The sequence below is a fragment of the Anomaloglossus baeobatrachus genome, chromosome 6 (assembly GCF_048569485.1).
Source record: "Anomaloglossus baeobatrachus isolate aAnoBae1 chromosome 6, aAnoBae1.hap1, whole genome shotgun sequence".
Taxonomy (NCBI): domain Eukaryota; kingdom Metazoa; phylum Chordata; class Amphibia; order Anura; family Aromobatidae; genus Anomaloglossus; species Anomaloglossus baeobatrachus.
Window position 1 is genome coordinate 467202168 of NC_134358.1, and position 23400 is coordinate 467225567.

At 44.6% G+C, this 23400-nt stretch overlaps 1 protein-coding gene across 2 annotated transcripts in view; it reads left to right on the forward strand.

Annotated features, from left to right (window-relative positions):
- The window catches only part of ANKRD28 (ankyrin repeat domain 28), a 229152-nt gene that overhangs the window by 165400 nt on the left and 40352 nt on the right, over positions 1-23400 (forward strand). For both annotated transcript variants that reach the window (XM_075315308.1, XM_075315309.1), the window contains exons 7-12: positions 433-575; positions 1322-1534; positions 17606-17684; positions 22157-22271; positions 22706-22788; positions 23208-23271. In XM_075315308.1, coding sequence (XP_075171423.1) covers positions 433-575; positions 1322-1534; positions 17606-17684; positions 22157-22271; positions 22706-22788; positions 23208-23271 — 697 coding nt within the window. The remainder of the gene's footprint in view (positions 1-432; positions 576-1321; positions 1535-17605; positions 17685-22156; positions 22272-22705; positions 22789-23207; positions 23272-23400) is intronic.

The window sequence follows — 23400 nt, forward strand, 5'->3', positions numbered from 1 at the left end:
GCATGTTTCAAACAGACCTATGACAAAAATGTACATTAATGGGGCGGGCCGTCTGCCACTACAAAATGACTGTACAAACCAAGCACAAGCACTCAGTGCACCCTTGATGTGGTCGAACACTTCAGGGAACTTAACCACCTACTTGTTTAGTATCGATCACCGCCCTGCTGAGGCTCCTGCAATGCCAAAGCTGTCAATCAAGGAAGAGGAGGAGGATGGAGATAGATGGCAAAACAAGTAGGTGAAAAGGTGCACTAAATTCTTTTGGCCATACAAAGGATGGGACAACTTCCTGTGCAAAGTTTGAACAGTCATTTGATGACAGATTTTTTTTATTTGATCACCTTCAACCATATATTTATCTAATTTGTCCCATTTAAACTGCATACTTATTATCAGTCGTGTCTTCCATTTATTTATTTTTTATCCTAGGTCACATTGAAGTTGTCAAATTACTTGTGACTCATGGAGCAGAAGTTATGTGTAAAGACAAGAAATCCTACACCCCCCTGCATGCTGCAGCCTCCAGCGGGATGATCAGTGTCGTCAAGTATCTGTTAGACTTAGGAGTGGATGTAAGTTCAAGCAAGGTCTTCTTTGAACTCCCCTTTTATTTCCCTGCCTAGAGGCCTACCGTCCGTCATTTGTCTGGACTTGACATAAGCATGCCCCTTTTCTTTTCCTCTAAATTTTGAGTACATTGGTTTATTTTTTATTTTTTTTTTTTAAATGGAAAGATGAGAAATGTAACAAATGTAATAACTGACTGTAAAGTGTACTTTAAAGGGAACCTGTCAGTTGTAATATGCACCCAGAACCACGAGCACATCTGGGTGTATATTGCTAAACCCTGCCGAAATGTCCCTGTCTCTAGTAGCATAGATAAAGGGATCTTTAGAAAAAGTATTTCTAAAGATCCTTTATGATATGCTAATGAGCGCAGGGACTAGTTGCAAAGGCATGATTTCCTGCGCTCATTCCTACCTCTTAGCTCATGGCCCAGCGTCATCGGCAGTGACACACGTACCTGCGTCTGTTGCACAGCCTCAGACACCGAGCTTAGGGTCCGTGTGCATGGATCAGAAGTCACTGCACTTCCGGTCATGGCAGGGATTAGCAATATGCACCCAGATCTGCTCGTGATATTGCACCTGACAGGTTCCCTTTAAGGAAGTACAGAAACAGGTTTGCTTTGCTAGATTGCGTAACGTAATGTGTAGGCTGCGGTGCAGCACTCCTCCTTTTTTTTTATTGGTATTGTAGCAGCTTGTTTCAAAAACAAAAGATGTCTCACACCCACTTGTTTTCTCCCCCTCATTAGATGAATGAGTCGAATGCTTATGGAAACACCCCTCTTCATGTGGCCTGCTATAACGGGCAAGACGTAGTGGTGAACGAACTTCTCGATTGTGGTGCTAATGTGAACCAAGTAAATGAGCGTGGGTTTTCTCCATTACATTTTGCTGCTGCATCGACTCATGGAGCCCTGTGCCTGGAACTCCTGGTTTGCAATGGGGCAGATGTAAATATTAAGGTGAGAGGCATTAAATTCACATTTTATGTGCTTTCATGTTCATGCCTGTATGATGGCATGTACTTACAGGTTTCTAGACATAAGTCCCAGTGGCTGACAAAATTGATAGCTGCTCTTCTCATGTAATGATGAATGGATGTTCTTTTTCATTCTGCTCTTTATTGGCAAGATTTACACCGCATTCACCATGACCATTAAAAGCATTTTGCTGAATGGATGCCTCAAACTGCTATATTAGTGTGTGCCTAGTCTGCTATTGAATTTCATTAAATGGGGGCTGTATACAGAGGCATTTTCTTTCCTTTTTTTCTATTTAAAGGGAACCAACCAGCAGGATTTTCATATATAAAGTAAAGCCAGTGCTATACTGGCACTAGGAGGCTGAATGTAAGCATAGGTTTTGTTCAGAGATTGGATGTTTTATTTCAGAAATATGTGCAAGTAAAGTTCCAGCGATGCTCTGCTATTTGATTGATAGGTGCAACAGGGGTGTGAATATTTGGGTCGGGTCTTACTATCTATTCCCGCCTGAATTACCATCTATGATGGTGACGGGGAGTAAGGCCAGGCAGGCAGACACAGAGCCGGGAATAGATCGCAAGACCTGACCCAAATATTTACACCCCTGTTGCACCTGTCAATCAAATAGCAGTGCATTGCTGGAAATTTACTTGCACATATTTTTGAAACAAAACATCCAATCTCTAAACAGAAAGTATGCTTACATTCAGCATCCTAGTGCCAGTATAGCACTGGCTTTATATATGGAAATCCTGCTGGTTGGTTCCCTTTTAAATTGATAAAAAAAGAAAAAAAATGTATACATCCCCCATCTCCCATAGTTGTTTAAAAAAAAAACCAAAAACACAAACCGTCAAAGTACAAACTGTATATACAAATACATGTGTATCGATAGACTTTCCCATTGCATTCACCAGATTTGGTGTGAACTCTACTGATTCAACCCTGACTTTCCCCAACTGCCTGATGGTGACGGGTCCAGTTTTGTGTGTGCATATATTTAATTTTTTTTTTCTTTTACCTGACTGTGTGACACAGGTGATCAGACATGTGGCACATGTAAGTCACTGCTGGTATTTTTCTCACCTCTACTGGGAGAATAAATTTGGTGTACGTTTCTCCAGAAAGGACCCAGTCACTTAAACTCTGATTTACAACCCAATGAGAACTTTTCTGTCACCAAATAAATGCCACTAATCCTTGTAATTTTTTAATTATGATGTCCTTTTGCTTGATTTTTTTTTTGCTTTCACAGTCCCATTTTCAATAGTGAATACAAGTTTTGGCTCCCAACAAACTTTGAAACACAGATATTCAAAGATGTTTATGTAGCACCCCTGAGACCCTCGGCACTACAGGGAACTGCATCCTCTTAGGGATGCAGGACCTACCCCCTGGGACCTGGAGTACCAGTGGCGATTCCATCAAAACACGACCAAAATCCTAGTTCTCCACTCTACACTGGGCATAGAGGGTTAACCATGTAAGGGGATGGTCGCCATGGGAACGAATCTCTGGGTATAGCCAGCCTGGTGGGAGGGGTCAGTCAGTAGTGAGGAGAGAATCGAGTAGCACACGGGAGAGGTGTGCGGGTGTGCCTGAGCTGGGTCCGTGTAACTGTGACCCCGGGGGCACAGGAGAGAGGTTGCCAGGACAGGTACCGGAGATACCGCTGGGACCGGAGCATGCACGGGGCACAGGGCCCTAGGTCAAGCGCAGGTTTTAGACTGTTTGGCAAATACCTGCCCGGTGAGGACACCTTCACAGACTTCACTGAACCAAATAATCGGGTGGCATCAGTAGTAAGCTAGGATCGGGGTTCAGACACTTGCCTCCCACAGGGACCGCACTGCCCGCCGTACGGAGAAGCAGACTGTACCCCAACAGGGACAATTGGGGCCCGAAAACGCTCCACGCTATGGGGACCCAATCAACTGAATGCTGGGGAAAGAGCAACCTGGGTCACTACATTGGTAGTGGTCCTCCAAGGGACTGGTCCTCCAAGGGACCTGAATCACCAACCCCTGGGTCCACAGTGAGTAGAGACTGTTAAAGACAACCTGTTGTGGTCTCAGTTATTGCCCGTTACATCTCCCAGGCACAGCTCTACCTGTGGAGGGCCTACCATCACAGCTGCCACTACCACCAGCCATGGGAGTACCCACATTCAGCAGCGACTGTTCTCCATCCTTAACCACAACCCGCAGGTGGCGTTACATGACAAAAACTCTTATCTCCCCTCTAAATACCCCCCATAACAAAAGGGGCCCAGGGCACGGAACCGGGCAACGGCCACCAGAGTGACATTCCCATTTGTTACTGCCCGGGACAGAGTACCCCATGCCCCCTACATTTACGTCAGGGAACTGTGAGTACCAAATGTAAACCCTTCAGCTTTTGCCTTTTCACGTAGTCTATTGTGGATTTTGACGTGTGTTTAGGTTCAATACCATTTGTAGCAGCCATCCTGTTTTCAACTTCAACTTTTTTACAGAAGGTGTTAGGTTTGTATCTAGAATTTTCATTGAATCCATTCTTTCCTCTACACATGAAATGTTCCCTGTGTAATTGGCTGCAACACAACCCCAAAGCATGATTAATCCACGCCCATGCTTAATGGTTTGTGAGATATTCTTGTCCTGAAATTCTGTACCCTTTTTTCTCCACACATACTTTTTGTTAATTGTGGCTAATTATTTCTATTTTAACCTCATTGGTCCACAGGACTTGTTTCCGAAATGCATCAGATGTTCAGATATTTGAGATTTATTTTATTTTTTTTTGCATACTTTTGACACTGAATTTTATGGTGAGGACAAAGAGGATTTCTTCTAATGACCTTTCCGTGAAGGCCATTATGTGCAGGTGTCTCTGAACAGTAGAACAATGTACCACAACTCCAGAGTCTGCTAAATCTCCATGAAGGTCTTTTGCAGTTAAGCAGGGGTTCTGATTTGTATCTCTAGCAATCCTAAGGGTACCTTCACACTTTAGCGATGCAGCAGCGATCTGACCTGGTCAGGATCGCTGCGGCATCGCTACATGGTCGCTGGTGAGCTGTCAAACAGACAGATCTCACTAGCGACCAGTGACCAGCCCCCAGCCAGCAGCGACGTGCAAGCGACGCTGTGCTTGCACGGAGTCGGCATCTGGAAGCTGCGGACACTGGTAACTAAGGTAAACATCGGGTATGGTTACCCGATGTTTACCTTTTAGTTACCAGCTCACACCGCTTAACTTAGCGTGTGCAGGGAGCAGGAGCCGGCACTGGCAGCGTGAGAGCTGCGGAGGCTGGTAACGAAGGTAAAGATCGGGTAACCACCTTGGTTACCCGATGTTTACCTTGGTTACAGCTTACCGCAGGCTGTCAGACGCCGGCTCCTGCTCCCTTCACATTCAGGATTGTTGCTCTCTCGCTGTCACACACAGCGATGTGTGCTTATCAGCGGGAGAGCAACAATAAAAAAACGAACCAGCACTGTGTGTAACGAGCAGCGATCTCACAGCAGGGGCCAGATCTCTGCTCAGTGTCACACACAGCGAGATCGCTAATGAGGTCACAAAAACCGTGACTCAGCAGCGATCTCAGTAGCGATCTCGCTGTGTGTGAAGTACCCCTTAGACAAGCTCACAGAAATGTTGCTTGGTCTTCTAGACCTTATCTTGACCTCCACTGTTCCTGTTAACTGCCCTTTGTTAATTACATTTCAAACTGAGGAAAGGGCAATTTGAAAACGCTTTGTTATCTTAACTTGTTGAACAGTACACAATAACAGTAATTTTGAGCAGGGGTGCCAAAACTTTTGCATGCCACTGTATATGAGTATTCAGTTTTTATAATCCGTCCTAACGGAAACATTTCCGACACCTTCGCAGCCTTCCCTGCCACCCCTTTGTATGGCAGCCTTTATTTTACTCTGTCGTTTTCACAAACCTGGTGGCGTATTAGTGGGTAACTGCTCCTTCAGGCCTTGTCTGCCTCCACAATCATTCTTCCATCCATTTTTTGTAGTATACGGTTTGCATTTTTTCCTTACGTTTTAACTTCAAAATCTCTGTCCTATACCGCCACTCTTATTGACCAATTCACTACCAGGTTCTTACACGTCCCTTCCGCTAACATCCCCATAGTAATTGTGTGTGACTTCAATTTCCAATGACTGCAGCGGTCACATAAATCCTGTATGAGATGTGACCAGCTGCAGCCTCAAGGCTACAGAAGGGTGGGAAATTGGAACAGTGAGGTACAGTTACTTTATTATGCCATCACATTTGCTTCCTGTTAGGCAAATAACTGAAAATCCTTGAAAACACCCTATAAATATCCTTACCTTTTTTGGAAAAATCTAATTAAATGGGTGTTCCAGTTTTGGGAAAACCTTTACTCAGTCTACCCAGGTCGTGCACGTAGACTCCTCTGATGTTCCCAGAGTTTGTTGCAAGAATCACATCATGCTACACTGCAGCCAATCAGTGATGGCAGCAGCTCTGCCTGAGTAGACCGAACAAGCCGATGAGATCACTGATTGGCTGCAGCGCTGTTGATGTGACCTCAGCGCTGCAGAGACAATAGCAGATACTGGGAGCAGCGCTGAATCAGGGGAGGTGTGAGTAAGAGTTTTGGGGAGGGGGTAAAACTGCAGTTGGCAGAGAGCTTTTCTGAAACTGGAAAACTCCTTTAAGTTTAATTTTAATGAGAATCTTTGTCCTAATTGTCGATAGATTAAAGCTGACGAGTTGTTCTACTCTGGGAAAGTGGTTATGTGGAAACTAAAGTTCTCCCTGTGGAATTTGGTTTGTACTATACTTAGTTATAAATGTGACTCTCAGTCTTTTTACATGTTGTTAATTGTATTCATCCGCAAAACCAAGATGTTTAGCATTCTTTCACAGCCATTATATTCGCTAGAGGGAATCTGTTAGCAGATTTATCTCGTCGTCTATAATTTTCGGTGATCTCCCTGTCCCTGTTAGCAGCTTTAATCAGGTGTCAATTTGGGTTCTTTGGTTCTCTGCTAGGTTTGTTGGGCTTTAAATTTTGTGTTTTAATATGATCTACTATTCTGTCCTGCAAAGATGCTCAGCCCTAGCTGCTCCATTTTAGTTTTTCTTAATCATTGCACCCTATAAAAGGATTATATAATGCAATCAATCATCTTTTGTCGTCCGGGGGTATGTAGCAGTTGCATTGAGATATTGATGGTCTACAAACCCGAAATTGAATAGACTCAGCCAAGAATACGCTCCATTCATTTGACAAACAGCACAGGTTTCAGTCTTAAGTGCTTCTCAGAGGAAGCAGATTAGGCCAAAGTTGACCTAGTTTCTTGACATCCTGCACGGCTGACCGACTTGAGGATGCATTTGGAGACTGTTAAGCATACAGCGTGTCTATTATGGTTGAACAAGCTGCCTTGATAGTCTGGAAACGCTTATGAGGTTCTCTTGTCATGCAACATCAAAGGAGCTGCTCCACATCTGAGGAATCCTTCTCCGAACACATTTTCTCTTGGAAAACAAGTCTAAAAGTTTAGCGTTTGATCACCACAGAATAACGTGTAAAACGATGAAATGAAGAGAATTACCATTTAAAAGAACAGATTTGTTTTCTCTGGATAAATTGTTAATCAGATATAAAATATGACTGAGCGTCAATTACCAAATATAAGAAAGCAAGGCGCCTTCTGAAAAATGTGAAAAGTGCATTGAAGGAGTCGTCTGCTTTTTATTTTTTTTGTTGGAGGCTCTGTTCTCCGCTTCCATAACAAATTATGTCACGGGTGGGATAGCGCTGTATATAGAATGACGCACCTTCTGTCGTCTCTACAGGGTGGGGTTGTTTATTTTTGGCACCCTCGTCAGCTACTAAGAAGCTTCCTGAAAGACCTTCCATGATCACCACTTATCGATGCGCCGTTACCTTAGTTTGGGGGTCACATGAGGACCCCTGTCTCTAGAAATGCAGCGTCTACATGGAGAGGTTTATCAGCTGACCATTTGTCGTCTGTGCAAAAATTATTTCCTGACATTTTGATGTGAGCGGTTGTCATACACATTAAGTAGTAGCCAAATACGACTCTCTTGACTCCAACTTCCACCCATTTGAGCAAACGTGCTTTTAATCGGGAGAGGGGTATAAGCCACTGCCATACGCCAATATTGAAATGGTTTCAAGAAATCGGGTTAAATGCTGCGCTAAAAACCACAAATCCAAGGTATATCGTGAATTCCTTTTCTTTCTATATATATCGGAATTCACGATATACCTTGGATTTGTGGTTTTTAGCGCAGTATTTAACCCGATTTCTTTAAACCATTTCATTTCTGTTGCACCATCGGTGCTGCGGCTGAACACCTCTGCATTCATTTATTTCGTGCCTAAAAGGAGTTGTGCCTGTCACAACTGTAGCAGGTGAGTACCTGACCTATTCCCTGCACTCATATTGGATAAAACCCTATGTGCGCTTCCTTTCCACAGTTTTCGCTGATAAGCCAATATTGACAGCTCGTCTCCATTGAGCAAAAAGAATAAACATGTTTAATTGTAATATGTCCCATCTTTTATTTCTTTGGAAAGAGTCAGGAAAACCCCATCTTAATTTTTCCTGCTTTATAGCATTTCACATAACTAAAACAGAGTTGCAGTGTAAAGCATGGGGATGTCACGGAGACTAGAAAGTAGCAGCCTGAGGCTCAGATGTTTTTAGGAAAAAATGTAATAAATGAAATGTTGCGCAATTGATTACATTCACACTAGTCATTTTAGGTAAGCCGGTCAAAACCAACAATTTCCAATCATGTGCACTACGCCTCTCTGAAGCTGGGACACATACACCCGGCTTCTGAGTAGGGCGCATGACGAAGTGTGGACGACTTCCGATCATGGGCAGTGAGCATCTTTAAAGAGGGAGAACATATACACCCGGCATCAAAGAAGCTCAATACTGACGGATACATCACTCTGCCATGACACTAGGCTATGTAAAGCAGGTTATCACACCCACATGGGCGTGATAACCTGCTAAGTGGGGCGACAAGCCAGGGAACTAATACCCTTGCGACTAGTCATAGCCCTCATTAGTATCTCCTAAACAATCTTTAGAAATACTTTTTCTAAAGATCTGTCTATGTATGCTACTAGATGCAGGGACTGTAAGGCATGGATTATAGTTATACACCCAGAAATGCTAGTTGTTCTTGGTGCACTGAGGACTGGCTTCAGAGAGGTCTAGTGCACATGACCGGAAATGTCAGGGACTTCTGATCATGCGCACTGCTTGGCGTCTGACGCGGTAGTAACACAGGTAGTGGTGGTGACGCTGGCAGTAGGCATTGAATAGCATGTTAGCATGTCCCAGTGGGCGTGCTACCATGCTAAGAGGGCAGAATTAGCGCAGGAACTGCTGCCCTTGCACCTAGTCCCTGCGCTCATTAGCATATGATATAAGATCTTTAGAAATACTTTTTCTAAAGATCTCTTTATGCTAGTGTATACAGGGACAGTTAGGCAGGGATTAACAATATGCACCCAGATCTGGTTCTGGGTGCATATTGCACCTGACAGGTTCCCTTTAAAGACTGTTCTATCAAAGTATAAAATAAACCTTGTTAAAAAGAAAAAAAAAAAAAAAAAAGATTCAAAATGCTAGAATTGCAGATTTTCAGTCCTTGCACTCCCCATAAAAATATACAATAAAAAGCGATCAAAGCATCATGTGCATCCTAAAATAGTATCAATAAAACAACTCTATGCATATTTAGAAAAAAAAGTTAGCGGTTTCAGAAAATGGCATCACAGACAGCTTTTGACCACCAAAATCTAAAAAAAAAACAAAACAATACGAGTTTGGTAAAAAGGACCTTGAAAAATGATTGTTCAGGTCAATGGGATTACGACGGTACCAAACTGAACACTGAAGAAACACAAACCTTAAAAACAGTTGAGTAACTGAGGTTTTTCTTCAGTTTTAACTCAAAATTGTCTGTTTTTAAGTACAGTAAAGGTCAATGCAATGGTGTCATTCACAACTACCACTTTGTCTTATAAAAAAAAAACAAGTCCCCATATGGCTGTCTAGATGAAAAGGTAAAGTAATCACTCTTAAATGGATACTTAAAAAAAAAATATATATATATATATATAATGTCTGTCTGTCTGTCTGTCTGTCTGTCTGTCTGTCTGTCTGTCTGTCTGTCTGTCTGTCTGTCTGTCTGTCTGTCTGTCTGTCTGTTATGCTCCGAAATTGTGTCCTTACGGTGACACAAAGCTGATTGGCCGCTGGGCTCGCCATGGCCCCGCCCCCCCACACGGATTGGCCTCTCGCCCCGGCTCTCTGCAGGCCCCGCCCCCCTCACGCAATGCACGCTCGCTCTGGCCCAACTGACACGGAGCTCCGATTCCCAGGTGAGTACACACACACACACATCAGATCACACTCACTCTCACACACACCTCACACATCACAACATCCTGGGAGATCGCTTGCTTCTACACCGGCTCCGTCAGGATCCCGGCAGCGCCAGACATAACCTTGCGATGCTGGGATCTTGAAGGAGGCCGTGAAAGCTGGTAACCATTATACACATCGGGTAACTAAGGTCCCTTAGTTACCCGATGTGTATCATAGTTACCAGCGTACACCGGCTCACACTCACTCTCACACACACATCACACACACATCACATCGCATCCACACATCAAGGTCCTGCAGCGGCGGAACATACACACACGCACACACACACACATACACACATCAGATCACACTCACCCTCACACACACATCACATCGCATCCACATACTCACAACATCCTGGGATATCGCTTGCTTCTCGGCGGCGATACTGTGCTGTGAGCTTCCAGGACCTGACTGAGGATCACATGGCCAGAAGCATGTGATATCTCCGGATGTTGAGTATCAGCGCGTATGTGCGATTTCGTCAGTGTCTGTGTGTGTGAGTGTATGCGATCGGGTGTGTGTGTGTGTGTATGCGATCGGGTGTGTGTGAGTGTATGCGATCGGGTGTGTGTGAGTGTATGCGATCGGTTGTGTGGGTGAGTGTATGCGATCGGGTGTGGGTGAGTGTATGCGATCGGTTGTGTGGGTGAGTGTATGCGATCGGTTGTGTGTGTGAGTGTATGCGATCGGTTGTGTGTGTGAGTGTATGCGATCGGTTGTGTGTGTGAGTGTATGCGATCGGTTGTGTGGGTGAGTGTATGCGATCGGGTGTGTGTGAGTGTCGGCAGAGGAGCACGGCGTGCTGGAGGAGGCTGGGAGCAGAGAGGCTGATCTTGGGGAAGGCTGGGAGGGGGAGGCTGATGCTAGGGGAGACTGGGAGGGGAAGGCTGATGCTGAAGGAGGCTGGGAGGAGAGAGGCTGATCCTGGGGAAGGCTGGGAAGGGGAGGCTGATGCTGAGGGAGGCTGGAAGGAGAGAGGCTGAGGCTGGGAGGAGAGAGGCTGATACTGGGGAAGGCTGGGAGGAGAGAGGCTGATGCTGGGGAAGGCTGATGCTGAGGGAGGCTGGGAGGGGAAAGCTGATGCTGGGGAAGGCTGGGAGGAGAGAGGCTGATCCTGGGGAAGGCTGGGAGAGGGAGGCTGATGCTGGGGGAGGCTGGAAGGAGAGAGGGTGATGCTGAGGGAGGCTGGAAGGAGAGAGGCTGATGCTGGGGGAGGCTGATGCTGGGGGAGGCTGGGAAGACGGAGGCTGGGAGGAGAGAGGCTGATCCTGGGGAAGGCTGGGAGAGGGAGGCTGATGCTGGAGGAGGCTGGAAGGAGAGAGGCTGATGCTGGGGGAGGCTAGAAGGAGAGAGGCTGATGCTGGGGGAGGCTGGGAGGAGAGAGGCTGATCCTGGGGAAGGCTGGGAAGAGAGAGGCTGATGCTGGGGAAGGCTGGGAGGAGAGAGGCTGATGCTGGGGACAGAGAGGAGAGGCTGATGCTGGGAGGAGAGAGGCTGATGCTGGGATGAGAGAGGCTGATCCTGGGGAAGGCTGGGAGGGGAAGGCTGAGAGAAGAGAGGCTGATGCTGAGGGAGGCTGAGGCTGGGGTAGGCTGGGAGGAGAGAGGCTGATGCTAGGGACAGAAAAGGCTGATGCTGTGGGGAGAGAGGCTGATGCTGTGTGCAGAGAGGCTGATGCTGTGTGCACAGAGGCTGATGCTGTGTGCAGAGAGGCTGATGCTGTGTGCAGAGAGGCTGATGCTGTGTGCAGAGAGGCTGATGCTGTGTGCAGAGAGGCTGATGCTGTGTGCAGAGAGGCTGATGCTGTGTGCAGAGAGGCTGATGCTGTGTGCAGAGAGGCTGATGCTGTGTGCAGAGAGGCTGATGCTGTGTGCAGAGAGGCTGATGCTGTGTGCAGAGAGGCTGATGCTGTGTGCAGAGAGGCTGATGCTGTGTGCAGAGAGGCTGATGCTGTGTGCAGAGAGGCTGATGCTGTGTGCAGAGAGGCTGATGCTGTGTGCAGAGAGGCTGATGCTGTGTGCAGAGAGGCTGATGCTGTGGGCAGAGAGGCTGATGCTGTGGGCAGAGAGGCTGATGCTGTGGGCAGAGAGGCTGATGCTGTGGGCAGAGAGGCTGATGCTGTGGGCAGAGAGGCTGATGCTGTGGGCAGAGAGGCTGATGCTGTGGGCAGAGAGGCTGATGCTGTGGGCAGAGAGGCTGATGCTGTGGGCAGAGAGGCTGATGCTGTGGGCAGAGAGGCTGATGCTGTGGGCAGAGAGGCTGATGCTGTGGGCAGAGAGGCTGATGCTGTGGGCAGAGAGGCTGATGCTGTGGGCAGAGAGGCTGATGCTGCGGGCAGAGAGGCTGATGCTGGTGCAGCATGGGGGATGGAGCACGATGGGGGGTGCGCAGCATGGGGGATGGAGCACGATGGGGAGTGCGCAGCATGGCGGATGGACCACGTTTGGGAGTGCGCAGCATGGCGGATGGAGCACGTTTGGGAATGCGCAGCATAGGAACCACAAACAACGCCCTACACAGACACCCACACACACACACACACAACGCTGCACACACACAACACCCAACACACAAACACCGCAGCACACACAAATATACGCACATACCGCACAACACACACATTGCTCAAAACATATCTCCCCTCAAAACACACCACACACACACAAACCGCACAACACACACACACACAACGCTACAGACACACAGCGCTCCACAAACAACGCAACACACGCAACACACATACACCGCTCTCACCCCCCGCCACACCCAGAACATGTACAGCGCCCTACACAAACACTTGGTAACTACACACAACAACATCTATATATATATATATATATATATATAACAAAAATCATACATGAACTACACAATACGTAAATTCTAGAATACCCGATGCGTAGAATCGGGCCACCTTCTAGTATATATATAAGCACCGAAATGTAAAATTGCTCTCAGGTTTGAAAAAGTTAAGAAAATTCACGCACATGCTACAAAATCAATCCGAAACATAAATTGACAGTAGCTTAACCCCTTAACGACCGTGGGCAGTAAAATTTACGTCCGAAGCGGTAGTAATAATACCCGCCGGCAGCTGCTGGCAGCCAGCGGAGATCCACGCACATGTCAGCTGATTTGTACAGCTTACATGTGTGCCTCGCAGGCATGAGTGGATCAGTGTTGACCACTGAAAATATAACAGCCATTTAAATCCCCACCGCGGAAATCTTCACTTACCCGGCTCAATCGGCGTTGCAGTGACGTGATCGTTGTGAGCTGATGATTGTCATGGTAGCAGAGGGCTATGTGATGACTCCTGTAGCTAGTAGGGGTCACTTCTTGTTTCACCCGGCCAAGTGCTGCCAGTGACAAGAGGTGAGTGTTTCTGGTGATCACAGCTGTGTAGCTGTGATCAATAGAAATAAATGAGCTATCAGACTGCTGATCCTGCTGTCCTCTAGGGGGACTAGTAAAATAAGAAAAAGTAGTTTTAAAAAATTTTAAAAAAACCTAAAAGTTCAAATCACCCCCTTTTCGCACAATTTAAAATTAAAGGGCTATAAAAAAATATAAACATATTTGGTATTGTTGCGTTCAGAAACGCCCGATCAATCAAAATATAAAATCAGTCAATCTGATCGGTAAACTGCGTAGCAGCAAAAAAATTCCAAACGCCAAAATTACGGGTTTTTTTTGGTCGCCACTAATTTGCGCAAAATGCAGTAACAGGCAATCAAAATGTAGCATCTGCACAACAATGGTACCGTTTAAAAACATCAGCTCAAGGCGCAAAAAATAAGCAGTCACTGAGCCATAGATAATGAAAATGAGATCACTATGGGTCGCAGATAATGGCGCCAATGAATTTGTACCGACCTGAGGCATCACACCGACACACCAGTTTTACCATATAGTGAACATGGTGAATAAAATATCCCAAAAACAATCATGCACGGCACTTTTTTTGCAATTTTCCAGTACACTGTATGTTAACATTTATGGTTTCATTTAAAAGTACAACTCGGCCCGCAAAAAACAAGCCCTCGTATGGCAAGATTGACAGAAAAATAAAAAGATTACAGCTCTCTGGAAGAAGGGGGGCAAAAAAGAAAAATCGTCCTGGAGGGAAGGGGTTAAGATCTGCAGCATGTAATTTATGCTGCAGATTTAGGAGAGAATTTCATCCTTTGCACCAAGAGGAGTGGTGTGCGGCTTCTAGTTGGCGGTGATATCCACATGTCATTATTGATATCGCTGCAGAAGGTCCAGACTGCGGATGCTATATACACAGGTCGCAATGACTATTTGTAGGTAATTTGATTCACTTTTAACCCCTTCACGACCGCGGGCAGTAAAATTACGTCCTATTTTAACGTGACTTAACGACCAGGGACGTAATTTTACTGCCTAAACTTTATTTGATTGCCGTGGCCATAGCAACGGCTTTCAAATGATGTCCCCTGCTGTTTCTTACAGCAGGGGACCTTTGCTTGACCCCAGGGGGGGCGGCATCGCCGCCCCCTATCGACGATCGATGTGATTGGCTGTTCAAATCTGAACCGCCAACCACATCTTTCGCACTGATTTCGGCAAAAATAATGGCCGAATTACTGCGATACTGTGAGATCCAGCTATGAGATGCCGCAGCTGCTGCAGCATATCATAGGTGGACCTCAAACATGTCGCCCCCAGCCCCTGCAGCACTGATTGGAGCGATCGTGCTATGACGCGCAATCGCTCCAATCAGTGTGCAGTGGGGCGGTCTGATCTGCCGGTGGCCGCCCTCCCCAGGCCTGTGCTGGCCTGCGAGCCCTCCCCCAACATGTCTGCAGCGTGCAGTGGCTGGTACTTGTGGTACCACGCCACCGCTGCTGCCGCCGCCGCCGTTGCTGAGGTCACCGCTCCTGCTGCACGTGAGTACTGTGCTCACCTTGCAGCCCGTGCGCGTGCCCGTGGTGCCCCTGCGCGCTCCCGTGTTAGCCCCTGCCCCCCCCCCCCCCCCGACATCCCGATCTGCTCCCCCCCGCGATCTGACTGCCTCCCCCATTATCTCTATTCTGCTTCTGCAGCTCCCTCTCCGGTCTCCCCCTCTGCTCTCACCTCCCTCTGCTCTCACCCCCCCCTCTGCTCTCACCCCCCCCTCTCCCCCTCTGCTCTCCCCCGACGTCCTCTTACCTGTCTTCACCGGCCCGATCACATCTGCCTCCATCGCTGGGTCCTTCCTGGGCATTCTGCTGATCTGCCTGCTGCTCCTGTAAAGCTGTCCATCTCTCTGCCATCTGTTCCTCTGCAGCTCTTCTGGTCAGTGATCCTCTGGGTACTGTGAGTATAAAACTTTTTTTTTTTTCTGTATCCCCTGTCCATTTTCACACCTCATCCTTCCGTGCGTCCCGCTGAGCGCTGATCAGGGATGCAGTTAACGTATCTGCATCCCTGCTCAATTTTTGGCGGGACTTTTTTCCGTATCCGCAACGCTTTTTGTATCCCATCCGTCCGTGCGTCCCGCCAATCGCTGATCAGGGATGCACATAACGGATCGGCATCCCTGCTCAATTTTTGGCGTGACTTTTTTTCCGTATCCGCAACGCTTTTTGTATCCCATCCGTCCGTGCGTCCCGCCGAGCGCTAATCAGGGATGCAGATAATGCATCTGCATCCCTGCTCAATTTTTGGCGTGACTTTTTTCCGTATCCGCAACGCTTTTTGTATCCCATTCGTCCGTGCGTCCCGCCGAGCGCTAATCAGGGATGCACATAACGGATCTGCATCCATGGTCAATTTTTTGCGTGACTTTTTTTTTTTTTTTACATATCCCCGACGCTTTTTGTATCGCTTCAGACCGTGCGTCCTGCAGCGGCCGATCAGTGCACTGCGTCTGTGCGTTTGAAAAGTCAAATGGCGCTCCTTCTCTTCTGAGCCCCGCCATTTGCCCAAACAATTACTTTCCACCACATGTGAGGTATCTACGTACTCAGGAAAAATTACACAATACGTTTTATGGTGCATTTTTTCCTGATAGCCTTGTGAAAAAAAAATCTACCTAGTTGAAGCAACCGTTTTGTGGTAAAAAAAAAATTTTATTTTCACAGCTCAACGTTATAAACTTCTGTGAAGCCCCCAGGTGTTCAAAATGCTCACCAAACATCTAGAAAAATTATTTGAGGGCTCTAGTTTCCAAAATGGGGTCACTTGTGGGGGAGCTCCACTGTTTAGGCACCATTCGGGGTCTCCAAACGTGACATGGCGTCCGCTAATGATTCCAACCAATTTTGCTGTCAAATGGCGCTTCTTCTCTTCTGAGCCCCGCCATGCGCCCAAACAATTACTTTCCACCACATATGAGGTATCTGCGTACTCAGGAGAAAATGCACAATACATTTTATGGTGCATTTTTTCCCGATACCCTTGTGAAAAAAAAAAGCTACCTAGTTGAAGCAACCGTTTTGTGGTAAAAAAAACAATTTTTTCTTTTCACGGCTCAACGTTATAAACTTCTGTGAAGCCCCCAGGTGTTCAAGTGCTCACCAAACATCTAGAAAAATTATTTGAGGGCTCTAGTTTCCAAAATGGGGTCACTTGTGGGGGAGCTCCATTGTTTAGGCACCTCAGGGGGTCTTCACACCCGACATGGCGTCTGCTAATGAGTGCAGCTAATTTTGCGTTCAAAAATTCAAATGGCGCTCCTTCCCTTCCGAGCTCTGCCGTGCGCCCAAACAATTGATTTTTACCACATATGGGGTATCAGCGTACTCAGGAGAACATGCACAATAAATTGTATTGTGCACTTTCTCTTTTCTCCCTTGTAAAAATGAAAATTTTATGGCTAAAGTAACATTTTTGTGTTAAAAAGTAAAATTTTCATTTTTTCCTTCCACATTGCTTTGGTTCCTGTGAAGCACCTAAAGGGTTAATAAACTTTTTGGATGTGGTTTTGAGCAGTGTGAGGGGTGCAGTTTTTAGAATGGAGTCACTTTTGGGTATTTTCTGTCACCCAGGTCTCTCAAAGTCACTTCAAATGTGATGTGGTCCCTAAAAAAAATTATTTTGTACATTTTGTTGGAAAAATGAGAAATTGCTGATGACCTTTGACCCGTTCTAACTTCCTAACGAAAAAAAAATTTGTTTCGAAAATTGCGCTGATGTAAAGTAGACAAGTGGGAAATGTTATTTAGTAACTATTTTGTGTGACATATCTCTCAGGTTTATGGGCATAAATTTTCAAAGTTTGAAAACTGCGAAATTTTCAAAATCTTCGCAAAATTTCCTAAATTTTCACAAATAAACGCAAAAAATATCGGCCTAAATTTACCACTGACATGAAGTACAATATGTCACGAAAAAACAATCTCAATATCGCCAGGATCCGTTGAAGCGTTCCAGAGTTATAACCTGTCAAAGTGACACTGGTCAGAATTGCAAAAAATGGCCCGGTCATTAGGGTGTTTTAGTGGCCGGGGGTGAAGGGGTTAATATGCAAGATGACGACACAGAGAAGGTCTGAAAGTTTGAGGGAAAAAAGTATGTATTCATGACAATAGCACCTAATATTTCACTTACCGTATCTACAGTTTTTATTATTTTTTTTGTTTTTCAGAGTAAAGATGGGAAGACACCTCTACACATGACGGCTATTCATGGTCGCTTTTCTAGGTCACAAACAATAATCCAGAATGGTAATTATTTTTTTTTTTCTTGCTACAAACCTCCATAGACCTAAATGATAACATTCTGTTTGCCGCCATTAAGGGGGAGCATTCTGTGCAGGGCGTACTGTTTTATCAAAAGGAATCTCAGGTTTTTGCTGTATAATCTGGGGGTGGCATCAGCATGTAGGGGCTGAGACCTTGATTTCAGGGATGTAACTGGTACTGTGTGGTGGTGTTTCAATACAATGAGTGTTTTATCACCAACATGTTATCACTACCAGGACTACAGTTTATGTGCTTGCTAGACAAACCACGTCCCTTTGATAAGCAGCTCATTGTCAATAGGCTATGCACACAGTGCTGTGGTGTGGGGGGATATATACTGTATATCCAACGCATAAGAGAAAACTGGGCACTGCTGAAGCTCCTCAGCTGTCACCGCTCATGTGCCTGGTCTTGTAAACTGCAAATAAAAAAAGGTCTGTTGAGCCTCTGTTAGGAGTCTCGACATTGTCCTCTGTGTCGAGACTCCTAACCAGGGCTGTGGAGTCGGTAAACCAAACCTTCGACTCAGACTCAGACTCCTCAATTTCTCTTGCACCGACTCAGACTCCCGACTCCTACATATATTGCTTATAGTTTGGTGAAAAATTTATTGTAATACATGAACATGTGTATGTGAACATCAGACATTTAATAATTTTTATGATACAATAATGAAGATATTTGGATAGAACATAAAATTATATTTATTGGAATACAACTTTAGAACACAAAAAACTGTAATAAATTGTAAATATGCAATACACTATGTAATATACAGTAGATTACATATATATTGTGTGTGTGTGTGTGTGTGTGTGTGTGTGTGTGTGTGTGTGTATATGCAATGCACCTAGGATTTCACTCTTTTTGAGAGCCTTTGTTGGCTGCCAGCAGTATTTTCTCTGGCTGGTCTCCCCGAGATCAGTGATTGTTTTGTCTTGTTGGTCGGGTAAACTGTAACAATACGGATGCACAGTCCTATGGAAACAGTCCAATTGTAGAATCCAACCGGGGAAAAGAAAGGCAGCAGTTACTGACGGGACCTGCCGAAGCACATTTGTGCGAAACAGCGTGCTGGCGTCCTCACCCCACTGCCTCTCCTTTTCTATTCCCACACACACACACACACACACACACACACACACACACACACACACACACACACACACACACACACACACACACACACACACACACACACACACACACACACACACACTTTTTGCTGTTCCTGATGTATCTGCTCTGCGTATGAAATTAAATTGTGGATACTGAAGTCTGGTTACTGCTGCCTTTCTTTTCTCCTGGTATTTATTTTTGCCTATTTTAGCCATTTGCTCTTCACCTATTATGTAGAAAGAAAAAAAGTTTAAGGTTCTATTAATACCAAATAGCTATTTTGTCAACATTCCACAGCAGCTGGCCCGCCAATGGCTAAAATATATAAAACGTGAAAGAAAAATACGAGGGAATAATTTATATTGCTATTTTGTATGTTAAAAAAAACAAACCACGGAATGTGATGCCTTATTACTTACATGTCATGCATTGGCTGATTACACTTGGCTAATAATGGGGAAATAGGATTGTGCCCTCCTTTTATGTAGGTAAAGAAGCAATTCTGGTGTCCAGGGCAGAGCGGCACTGAACACCAGCGATTGCAGCGGTATTTACACACTCACTACATGACATTTCATATACACACATTTAATCAATAAAAAGCTAGTGGGAGTGCTTCTTTAATGGATCTAGGGTGGAGTACAATATAATATAATAAAGCATAGCTTCTCTACACTTTGTACTGTTATCCTGGAATTGATATCCAATGGCGTGATTTCCCATGAACTCTATTGTTAAAAAAATTTTTATCCCTCAAGAAAAACTATTTCCAGCATAAGTAACGAGTGATTGCTGGTGGATCGCCAACTTCACTAGAACGGAGGTTCTGCACCCACTTTCCAGAGTACTTTGAATGGAGCGGTGGTCACATGTCTGCACAGTTACATTCAAACCTCTTAAGAACATTGGCTCCGGAACCCTTTTAAAGAACAACGTCAATGTGTTTTTTTTTTGTCTGTTTTTGTTTTTTTAACAGTTTGTGTGCGTGTTTTCGGCACTTGAGTGGTGATTTAAATATAAGCCCAAGGCCCCTGGTGTTATAATCTCCTTCTGCCGTCTTCACCTTTTACCAATGCCACTCTGGTCCCAGTATGCCATCTTGTGACTGTAATTTCTGACTAGCCGGAAGTTAGTAGTTGCATCACAAGCGCTCAATATATTTCTATGAGAGTCAGAACGAGGCTCTCAGACTTGTATTGATTAGTGAGCTCCGGCGTGCTCCATGAAACATTGGCGCTGCTGGCTTGTCACAAATCGCCAGAGACCGACTGGAGCGGCGATAGAAGGTGAAGCCACCGGAAGTGGAGCGTAAGACAGGGGTAAGGGGACTTAGATTTAAAGCACCAATCCAACCTTGAAAAACAAACACTGGAGTAATGCTTTTAATGATTGGTGGAGATCCCAGCTGCTGCGCCAGTGATTATTTACAAGCTGCAGTGTTATGACTATTAGAAACAATCTTCACGGATCTTTATATTATAAAACTATCACAATAGTTATAGAATAGTAAATAGTCACTCCATAAGAACATAATTATTGAAAAAAGAAAAAAGAAGTTTTTGACTCCTGATAAATTACAAGAATATTTTTATTAACACATATAAATTGTGCATGAAAAAACAATTATTAAAAATATCCAAGCAAGGATATTACAGGTTAGTGTACCCAGTTCCAGAAATGTCAGTGACTAGTAAGGGGTCCAAAAAAGGTAAGCATAAATAAACCTTCCAAGTCAATGCTAATCAAAGAGTCATCCAAGTAAATGAAGGGTTAATGAAAAAAGTAATATTTACCTAAAGGGGCTATGTCTCCATATATAAGTAACACACTACCCCTTCAGGAGTCACAATGACTCATGGGATATCAGGGAGGGTAAAATCACAAAGAAAGCTCCCAGATAACTATGAATGGAAACCCATCAAGGAAGGGGTTAAGGGGCAAAGATAGAAAGGCTTACTGGTAAAGAAAATACCCCTGTGCACAAACTACCAGAGCCCCACTCCGACGCACGTTTCACTTGGTAAATACCGCTGTTTCTTCAGGGAGAAGTAACCAGCTAGACACTGAAGAACCTTAACTATGCGGTCATGTGACCACATTGGTTTAGCAACCAGGGCCTGACACTAGTCTCAGCCAATGGTAGCAACAAAGCGCCGCTTGCTATCTTTGCTCCTTAACACCTTCCTTCATAGGTTTCCATTCATAGTTATCTGGGACCTTTCTTTGTGCTTTTACTCTACCTGATTTCCCATGAGTCATTGAGACTCCTGAAGGGATAGTGTGTTATTATATATGGAGACAGTCCCTTTTTCATTAACCCTTCATCTACTTGGATGAATCTTTGATTAGCATTTACTTGGGAGGTTTATTTATTCATAACTTTGTTTGGAACTCTTACTAGTCACTGACCTTTCTGTAACTGGGTACACTGACCTGTAATATCCTTGCTCGGATATTTTTAATTGTTTTTTTCATGTGCAATTTATATATGTTATTAATATTTTGTAATTTATCATGATTGAAAAACTCCTTTTTTCATTTCCGTTTTTCAATACTCAATGCTGACATGGCTACAACATACATCACGTCTGTAGGTGGAATCTAAGCTCAGCAGCTTGTAAGAGTCTTCATCAGTAGTGCCGCCTAGCTCATTGATTGACTGCAGCGGTGATGTGCACTGTAGTCAAGATCTCATCGCTGTAGCTGGTAAACAATCACTGCAGCGGCAGAGAGGTGGTGCTGGACCCAGGAAGTGTAAGTAACAGCTCATTTTATTTCAATCAAGCAATGGCTGATGGGGTGCCAAAGGTTGTTCCTGGAAAACCCCCTTAAAGAGCAATTCCTGTTGGCTTAGGTCTATAATGTTTTTCTTTTGGCATTTCTTCAGCAGAATTGCCGTTATGTTAGCAGTCATTTTCTGTTTTATGAGCTGCACAAGCTGAGGTCGTTGCTTATTTATTGCTTTGGCCTTTTCTTTTCCCAGCTTCTGTTCCTCCTCCAGTCTGTGCTGTGGGTATGATATAAATAATTCCGCTTTGCCTTTCTCTAGTGACCTCGTGAAAATAATTGATAAGACTTATCCGAAAAATAAATCAAGAATGGATCTCTGAAATGCACATTCCAATAAAGCCACATCTCAATTTCTTCTCTATTGGATTGCCTTTGGCATCCAAACACTTAACTCATTCTGACGGGCCGATTCAGGGTGTCCATCTTGGGATTTGGGGACGGTCTGATGGTCTGACTCCTACCTATTAGCAATCTTTAATGTTGGTACTAACCCTTTAAGACTTAATATATATAATTATAACCAAGTACTGTCTATTTTCTTATAGGAGCGGAGATAGACTGCGAAGACAAGAATGGAAACACTCCACTGCACATAGCAGCCAGATATGGCCATGAGCTCCTCATTAACACTTTAATCACCAATGGTGCAGATACCTCAAAGTAAGTGACCCCTTCTGCCAGTGTGGAACGTATATAATTATTCTTTATATGGGTCTTTTTGTTTCCAGCATGCTAACATAACACTTCCCTCTTGCTTTTGAATGATTGCGCACTGCTCCCATGTCTTGTATCCTCATATATGGTTAGAAAATAAGTTCTCTTTTGATTCACAGAATTACTTTTCCATAGTACTATCTTTTATTGAATGATGAAAGATAATCAGCTAAGTTACCAGTAGGTTTTAAGTATTTAGTTTGTCCTTTTTGTTAGGGTATTAAAAACCATATGCACCTCTTAGTTATACCACCACCGTTATTAAAAAACATACCTGAGAACCCTCATTGGAAGGATCTTAATAAAAACTTGGTAAAATCCTGGCATCTACTGAACATTTAGTACTCTGAAAATGTATGTGGATATTTGATCTCCTTCAGGCGAGGCATCCATGGAATGTTTCCTCTCCATCTGGCTGCACTGAGTGGTTTCTCGGATTGCTGCAGGAAGCTCCTTTCTTCAGGTTGGTTTTCTTATTTGGAAATATAACTGAATGGAATGTGGTTTTCTCGTGGAGGGGATGTGCACATGACGTCTTTATCAGATTCCACATGGAACCACCAGAAAAGAAAAAAAAACACGAAAAAAATGCCATGAATAAATGTATGCACAGCAAGTCATCTTGACATTGCTGTGCATAGGTTCCGTCTTTCGGAGCATTTAATATCACTTTAGCCATGAAGCGGCTAATAGAAGTGACCTCTTCTCGGGTAGTTTCCGTTTTAAGTCACTCGTTATAGTGTAAATTATTTTTTATTTTTTTTTTTAAATTAAATCCGCCGTACAAATGACTAGGGGGAAAACAAAATATAAAGAGGTTAGCAATAGAATGTGTGGCATTTTCTTACATTTTATCAGTAAGCTTTGCCTTTTGTGTTTTAGGTTTTGAAATAGATACTCCAGACGACTTTGGCAGGACCTGTTTGCACGCTGCAGCGGCCGGAGGGTATGTTCCACTTCTTCCGTCATGTATATACTTTGCTCTCCCGCATGGTCAGACATTCTGGTGTGGAGTGACATTCTTGCTCTTTTCCTAAAAATTGTTTTTAAAAAAAAATGGAATTAAATGCAGTCA